The sequence below is a fragment of the Mastomys coucha genome, unplaced genomic scaffold (genome assembly GCF_008632895.1).
Source record: "Mastomys coucha isolate ucsf_1 unplaced genomic scaffold, UCSF_Mcou_1 pScaffold13, whole genome shotgun sequence".
Classification (NCBI taxonomy): Eukaryota; Metazoa; Chordata; class Mammalia; order Rodentia; family Muridae; genus Mastomys; species Mastomys coucha.
Window position 1 is genome coordinate 7,231,918 of NW_022196895.1, and position 8,666 is coordinate 7,240,583.

At 43.9% G+C, this 8,666-nt stretch overlaps 1 protein-coding gene and 1 pseudogene across 2 annotated transcripts in view; one reads left to right on the forward strand and one right to left on the reverse strand.

The window, feature by feature from the left end:
- The window catches only part of Snrpd1 (small nuclear ribonucleoprotein D1 polypeptide), a 15,052-nt gene extending 9,570 nt beyond the window's left edge, over positions 1-5,482 (forward strand). For both annotated transcript variants that reach the window (XM_031364958.1, XM_031364959.1), the window contains exon 4: positions 5,216-5,482. In XM_031364958.1, the coding sequence (XP_031220818.1) occupies positions 5,216-5,292 (77 nt within the window). In that variant the 3' untranslated portion in view covers positions 5,293-5,482. The remainder of the gene's footprint in view (positions 1-5,215) is intronic.
- LOC116087912 lies at positions 1,649-1,745 on the reverse strand (annotated as a pseudogene).
- Positions 5,483-8,666: the final 3,184 nt, after the last annotated feature.

The window sequence follows — 8,666 nt, forward strand, 5'->3', positions numbered from 1 at the left end:
CCTCTTCTCTCCTCTCTCTCTCTCCCCCTCCCCCCTCACATACACCCCCCACCCCCTTTGCCTTTTTATTCTGTCTTCTGGGAAAGTAGTCTCCTTGATCTTGCTCTCTGTGCTAGCACATAATTTATTTCCAGGCCTCCTTTGAAATCTTTTTCCCTGATAGAATTTTATTGTTGATAGATTATTTTTGTAGGTTTTCCTTTTTTGGGTGGTGTACTCACACACATATATATATATATATACATGCATATGTACATACATACACACATACACACAGGGTTCCTCTGGCTTTCCTGGAACTCACTCTGTAGACCAAGCTGGCTTTGAACTCGAGATCTGCCTGGAATTAAAGGCATGTGCCTCTATATACCATGTTAGTTTTGTTTGTTTGTTTAACTTTTTATGGGTTCTTTGTGAATTTTACGTCATGCAGCCAATTCCATTCATCTCCCCCTCTCCTCATACTTGCCGTCCAGCCTCCCTCCCAGCAGAGGGAGAAACTCTTCTTGCAGAAGCTCTAGTGTACAGTACTTTGCTTACAAATACTCATTGCAATGAGTTATTGGTCTGGTACGAGGCCTCTAGCTTCTGTTACACTCTTCATTACTAGAACCTCACTAGGACTCCTATTAGATATTCTATTGTTGTCCTGTGTCATAGAGATCCTGTAGGACCGGCCCCTTCAGCACTCCTAACAGTTCAAAGTCCTGGACTGGGCATGAGAGGTATCTGAGCTGGTCAGCCCGCTCCCATAGGTCTGGCTTTTCTGAGTACAGCAGCAGGTGAGGGGCATGGCCAGCTCTCCTGCTCTCATGACCCCAGGTCTCCTGGATGTTACAGGTGCTGAGAGGTGAATGGTGAGCAGTGGTAGGGCCAGGTCTCCCACATTTGTATCCTCAGCTGGCTCTTTGAAACTCCCACAATGTGAGGGGCCTTCTCTCCCAGAGTACTGCAGCTTGGAGACAGAAGGGTGGGGTCAGCTCTCTTGCTCTCATGCCCCTAGGACCAGCTTTCTCAAGATACTCAGGTGATGGGTAGGGCCAGTTCTGCACAGTCCTCAGAGAGCAGTAGTCCCCCTGTTAGCAGCCCACACGAGGGATATTCACCTGCCCTTTGATGGTAATAGACCCTGCTCCTGCAGGACCACAGACCCAAATGTGGTCCTAGTGGCAACACAGGTTAGGACCCTATGGCATCACCAGGTACTCACATCAGGCAGTTCCTCTAAGTCTCCAGTTGTGCCCACATCCTTCTATTCCTCTTCTGTTTTCCCACCACTTATTTGCTTCTTAGTGACCTCTCCCACAGGGTTTCTGAGTGTCTGGAGTCATCTCAGAAGTGGTCTCTGGAGTGCCATTTCTTGCTCATGCATTATGACTTGGGTAGGGGTCATCTTGGGCATGTATGCTCTACTCCCCAAGGCCTGCCTGGCACCAGACTGGTAGTGACCTTGGGCTAGCTTGCCTGTCTGGACTTCAGGGTACCTGTCTTGTCAAGTGTTCACTCATTACCTGGCCAGCCCAAGTGGCCCAGTGTGAGGGTTGTCTGTCTTGGGCTCACTTCACACAAGGCCCATGATGCCAAGCAGGGGTCTTCTGGCCTCTGGCTGTTCCTTGTCCTGGGAGCCTGTTCCCACTGTTTTTCAGGGAATGTTAGTCTGCTTATCATTAGATGTTCACAGGTCAGAACACTGAGTGTAGACATGGCCTCTCCTTTCTGCCACCTACTTTCACAAAGGTGACACTGACTTTTACCTTCTCCAGAAATCCTCTATCCCATCCCTTCTCCCCTTGCTTCTATGAGGGGGCTCCCTCACCTGTCCACACACTCCTGCCTCCCCATCCTGGCATTCCCCTACACCGGGGCATCGAGCCTTCACAGGACCAAGGGCCTTTTCTCCCATTGATGCCCAACATGCCATCTTCTGCTATATGGAGCCATGGGTTTCTCCATGTATACTCTTTGGAGGTTTGGTCCTTGGGAGCTCTAGGGAGTCTGGTTGGTTGATATTGTTGTTCCTATGGGGTTACAAACTCCTTGAGCTCTTTCATTCCTTTCTCCATTGGGGACCCCATGCTCAGTCCAAGGGTTGGCTGCAAGCATCTGCCTCTGTATTTGTCAGGCTCGGGCAGAGCCTCTCAGGAGACAGCTATATCAGGCTCCTGACAGCAAGCACTTCCTGCCATCCACAATAGTGTCTGGGTTTGGTGACTGTATATGGGATGGATCCCCAGGTGGGGCAGTCTCTGCTCCAGACTTTGTCTCCATATCTCCTCCCATGAGTACTTTGTTCTCCCTTCTAAGAAGGACTGAAAAAAGCATCCATACTTTGGTCTTCCTTCTTCCTTGTGGATTGTATCTTAGATATTCCAAGCTTTTGGGCTAATATCCACTTATCAGCATACCATGTGAGTGCTTTTGTGATTGGGTTACCTCACTCAGGATAATCTTTTCTAGTTCCATTTGCCTAAGAATTTCATGAAGTTTTTAATAGCTTGATAGTACTCCATTGTGTAATTGTACCACATTTTCTGTATCCATTCCTCTGTTGAAGGACTTCTGGGTTGTTTACAGTTTCTGGCTATTATATATAAGGCTGCTATGAACATAGTGGAGCATGTGTCCTTGTTATATGTTGGAGCATCTTCTGGGTATGTGCCCAGGAGTGGTATAGCTGGGTCCTCAGGTAGTAAGTACTATGTCCAATTTTCTGAGGAACTGCCAGACTGATTGCCAGAATGGTTGTACCAGCTGGCAGTCTCATCAGCAATGGAGGAGTTGCTTTCAAGTTTATTCTTTGAAAATTTCATACACATATGCAGAATATTTTGATTAGCTCCTTCTGAAGCTCTTTCTTCTTCCCATATATCCCAACTTCATGTCTGGTTGTGTATATGTTGGTGTAGGGCTGTCGTACCAGGGCCAAATCTCTGAAGAAAACAAGACTCTCCCAATTTTTCTTTGAGGAGTTTTTAGTGTGTTAACAATACTAGCTTTCTCTCATTCATTCATTGTTTTGTCCTGAGTTAAGTTCTCTTGTAGCCCAAGCCGGTCTTAATAAGCTGTGGAGCTGAGAGTGACTTTGAATTTATTCCACTGCTTCTTCCTCTGCTTGCAAGTGCTAGGATTACAGTTGTTTGCCTTCCTGATTTATGTGGTGCTAGTGATCAAAGCTGTCTTCAGACACACCAGAAGAGGGCATCTGATCCAATTACAGGTGGTTGTGGTGAGCCACCATGTGGTTGCTGGGAATTGAACTCAGGAATTCTAGAAGAACAGTTAGTGCTCTTAACTACTGAGCCATCTCTCCAGCCCGCACTATTTTATTTTTATAGAGACAGTTAAAGAGGGACATTCTGGGGAAAGAGGCTGGACTTCTAACCTATTGGGTCTTTGCCAAGAAACGGCTCTGAGTAACATCACTTCTGTGCAAGCCTCATGACCTGAGTTTGATCCCCAAGCCAGCAGTGGAAAGAGAAGCCAACTCCCAAAAGTTGTAGTCTGGCTTCCACATGTGAAGTGTGCTCCTTTCAAGTGTACACACAGATACACACATCATATCACATACATGTATGTGGTAATAAAACAATTTATTGAGAACTAACATTGGACGACTGAACAGAGAGAGGATTTTACATACATAAGACAAACTGTATTACCTACCTACCTTCCCATCGTTTTGCTTTTCTATTTTTACATTTAGTTGTGTGTGTGTGTGTGTGTGTGTGTGTGTGTGTGTGTGTGCTAGGGAGGGAGGGAGGGTCTATGAGTTTTCACATTGGAACCACAGCCCACAGTGTCTACTTTGGGAGGCATAGCTGTGAGCCAGCAATGGAAGAGTAGGGCAGGAGAAAAGGGCCTTTGTTCCATAGATGTTTAGCATGTTGACTTTGAGTCTTATTTTCCAGCCAGATATGCACATTGTCCTGTAGCCCACTGGAATTAGTTTAAAACAATACAAATGCTTTGGGGTTTCCTCCCCACCCCATCCCAGTTTAAAAAGAAAAGGCAATTGTAATTTATAGCTTGAAAAACACTGATTTAACCTTTTAAGTTCCACCTTATGCTTCTGTTTTTCTAAATCTCAAGTCTTTCTATGTCAGTGTTTTGGATTTCTTTTTTTTTTTTTTTTTTTAAAGGATCAGGCCAGGGAGTTAGGTCAGTGGGTAAGGCATTGTTTTAAAGATTTTTCATGTATATGAGTACACACTGTAGCTGTACAGATAGTTGTGGGCCTTCATCTGGTTGTTGGAAATTGACTTTTACGACCTCTGCTCACTCCGTTCGGCTCTGCTTCGGCAGATACTGGCCCAAAGATTTATTTATTATTATAAATAAGTACACTGTAGCTGTCTTGGCGTCAGATCTCATTACCGGTGATTGTGAGCCACCATGTGATTGCTGGGATTTGAACTCAGGACCTTTGAGAGAGCACTCAGTGCTCTTACCTGCTGAGCTATCTCACCGCATCTCTACTTTTATCTTTCCTACCTACTTTCATTTGAAGTAATGACAGGCTTTACAGTCTGATCTCCACAAATAATGTCAGCCATTTTTTGTTTTTTGCCTTCTGCTTTGTATCATCTTACTCTTTGTATCTATGATCCTAGTTTCTTTAGAACACTATTTTTCCTTTACTAAATGCACACCTTTAATCCCAGCACTTGAGAGGTGGTTCTCTGTTAGTTTGAAGCCAGCCTGGTCTACAAAACCAGGAAGCCAGGGCTAAAAACAAGCCTTTAAATAAATGTATGGCTTTAGCAGGGTGTGGGGTACCAATGAAACCATTGCATGCTGCCCTGGGCTTGATGCTGACCATGGGTGGGGGTGTCACGCACGCCCGAGTCTGACTGCGACAAGCAGGGCACTGCTTTTTTGCCTTTCCTTTTTTGTCCTCATGACCAGCTGGCGATATGGCTGTGCATTCAAGGCTAAGTCATGATTAGGCCAAACAAGTTTTCAAGCTCCAATTTGGTTTGACATGCTTGGCTCCTTTAAGTACACAGAAATCTGACTGGGGTGTAAATTTGTCTTCCTGCTTTTTACATGATGGTGGTGGTGTTCATGCTTGAGAGAAACTGAGTTAAAGATTTCCTTACTATAGTGAGTTGCTAAATTAAGAGGTGTAGGTGGGAAGGGCTCAGGATAAGCCTGTGTGGTGGCGGGTACTCTGCTGTTGAAGAGAACTCACCTGCTTTGTTTTACCTTTCTCCAGTTGCAGGAAGAGGCCGAGGCCGGGGTAGAGGAAGAGGACGTGGTCGCGGCAGAGGAAGAGGGGGTCCTAGGCGATAATGTCTCTCAAGATTACTGTTTCAAATTGATAAGGAATTTGGGGATTTTTTTTGTACAGGTTTTATTTGTTTGTCAGTTTTTAATAAACATAAGTGTAGGGACACAGTTGTCTATTGATTATCAAATTAAACTTGTGTTTTCACACAGTATGTTCAGTTCGAGGAAGGTTGCATGAAATACATATGTACTGGACATGGGTTTGATTTCTTTGAGTCCATTATTTGAGCCCCTTTTCAGGTGGAATAAATTCTTGGTATTTCAGTAAAGTTCTTATGGGATGGGATCTAGAACTCTTTTTTTAGTTTTACTCCATGGGGCCTTAGTGGTGAATGTGTAAGATACATGATTTTGCCTGGTGGTGTATGTCTTTACTCCCAAGCACTCAGGAGGCAGAAGGGACTTGATCTCTTAAGTTTGAGGACAGCCTGGTCTACAGTCAGTTCCAAGACAAGCCAGGGCTACACAGAGAAACCCTGTGTCAGAAAAAAACAAAAAACAAACTTTGATTTTGTTAGTGTGTTTTTTGAAGAAGTTATCGACAGACTATAACCTCGATTATCCTAAAACTCACTATGAAGACTGGGCTCGTCTCTTAAGTCACAGGGATCTGCCTGCTTCTGCCTCCTAGGTGATGGTGTTAAAGGCATGCACCCTATGCCAGGCCTCATAGGGAGACATAATAAAAGAACAACCTGTTTTGATAAGCAAAATAGTTCTTATAGGTAATAAGAGCTTTTAGGTTTTTGTTGGCTCCCTTTTTAAAAAGAACTTATTTTTACTTGTGCTCATGTGCATATGTCTGGTACAGGTGTCCAGAGAGCTATTGTGCATGAGTGCTCTGGCTAAACACCAGAAGAGGGTTGTGGGATGCCATGTGATTGCTGGGAATTGAATGGTAGGACTTCTACTGCTAAGTGCTCTTGTCTGTGGAGCCATCTGTCAGTCCCTGGCCTTTGAGTTTTCTGTGTAACCAAAGCTGATCTTGAACTCCAGCTACTCAGGCATCCATCTCATGAACTGGGATTACAAGTTTGAGTTACCACACTCATTTTAGAAGTTATTTTAGGTGGTTAAATTGAGAGGAAGATACACCTAAGTATATACGTTTTTATAGTGCTTATTACCAATTATATGCTAGGGGAAGCTATTTTGAAGATAATCTTTTTTTTTATTATTTTGATAGGGTTTTTTAAAATTAAATTTTCTAGGAGCTAGGAGATGGTTATATTTGTAAACAAGGATCTGAATTCAGTCCCAAGAATTCAAAGAAGTCAAGCATGAGTCAAGTGTGGTGGTATACACCTTTAGTACCAGCACTGGAGGAGGCAGGCAGATTTCTGAGTTCAAGGCCAGCCTGAAACTATATATTTTCAACAGCACTTGGAGTTTAGAGACAAGTGGATCACTGAGGCTCTCTCTCCAAGTGGCCTAATGTAATCTGAATTTTAGAACGAGGTGGATAGTATAGTGCCTTAAGTAACACCCAAGACTGAGTCTTACATGTGCACACAGAAAAGTTCTGCAGGGATCGTTAGCTTTTAGAAGCAGGGCTGGGGCTGGAGGGATGGCTCGGCAGTACAGGTTCTTCCAGAGGATGGAGTTCATTCCTAACACCCACATGGCTTTTCACAACCGTCTGTAACTTCAGTTCCAGGGGATCCAACATCCTTAACTGGCCATTGAGCATTGCATGCACAGTGGTATATAGACATGAAGACATCCATGCACATACATACTTTTTTTTTTTTTTTAAATGGTTTTTTAAGACAGGGTTTCTCTGTATAGCCCTGGCTGTCCTGGAACTCACTCTGTAGACTAAGCTGTCCTCAAACTCAGAAATCCACCTGCCTCTGCCTCCCAAGTGCTGGGATTAAAGGCATGCGCCACCACTGCCCGGCACATAAACATTCTTAAGTCGGGTCTGGGCTCATGAGAAATCTCAGTATGTAATGGGTGCTTGCCACTGAGCCTGACAACCTGAGCTTGATCCTTGGAATCCACTTGGTAGAAAGTGAGAGCAATTTCTGTAAGTTGTGCTCTGAACTCTTGAAGAACATTTGTGTAGCATGTGCATGCTTGTGCACATATACATACAAACATGCACACAAAATTCTTGAAATGTTTAATGAAGAACTAGTGAGATGGTTTAGTGGGTATGATGGTTTGTATATTGGCCCAATGGAGTGGCACTATTAGAAGGTGTGTCCGTGTTGGAATAAGTACGACTCTCATCCTAGCTGCTTGGAAACAAGTCTTCTCCCAGCAGCATTCAAATGAAGATGTAGAACTCTCAGCTCCTCCACCATGCCTGCTTGGAAGCTGCCATGCTCCCACCTTGATAATGGACTGAACTCTGAACCTGTAAGCCTGCCCCAATTAAGTGTCCTTATGAGAACTGCCTTGGTCATGGTGTCTGTTCACAGCAGTAAAACTCATACAGTGGGTAAAGGCTGTGCAAGCCTGGTGATAAAAGTTTAATCCCTAGATACCATGTAAAAAAGCTGGAGGGGACTAATTCCTGGGAAGATCTCTGACCTTCACGGCATGCCATGTTCGTGCACATTGGCTTTTGCCTTTCTGAAACAAAGTAGCCACTGTGCAAATGTCATACAAGTCTCAAGATGGAAGAGATCACGTGGGAGAAGTTTGTCGGGTAATTCCAGCCCATGCCATCAGTTTGAGCCCTGTCAAAATGGTCTTAACAGTATGTTAGCGCCGGGCCACGCCTTTAATCCTAGCACTTGGGAGGCAGAGGCAGGCGGATTTCTGAGTTCCAGGACAGCCAGGGCTACACAGAGAAACCCTGTCTCAAAAAACCAAACAAAACAAAACAACAACCCCTCCCGCAGTATGTTAGCTAATTAGGTAAGTACTTATTTATACAATTAACATGCTTATTTTACTGTTTATAGGGGATTAAAATTATATGACCATGGTCAGATGGCTTTATCAAAGCTGATCCAACAACATGTATGCGATGATTTAATACTTTATATAGATACTGTTGGTTTAGATTTATGTGTTTTGTTGAAATGTATGTGTACCACATGTATGCCTGATGCTAGAGGTCAGAAGAGTGCCAGATCTGAGTTGTGAGTTGTGCATATGGTTCTGGGAAGCAAGCCCCAGTCTTCAAGAACAAATGTTCTTAACTAGTAACTCCATCTTGTTTTTCTAGCTAGGATCTTGTCCAGACTGACAGATTAACTAATCTGTCTTAACTTCCTCAAGTGCATTTTAGGCATGTACCATTGAAATGTGAATTTTTTTAAAAGTAGCAAATTGTGTGCTATTATGTTCCCTTACCCCATGTCTCATGGGTTCCACATTGCGGAATTCAACTGAAAGTCAAAAAAGTTGGTCTAGAGAGATTG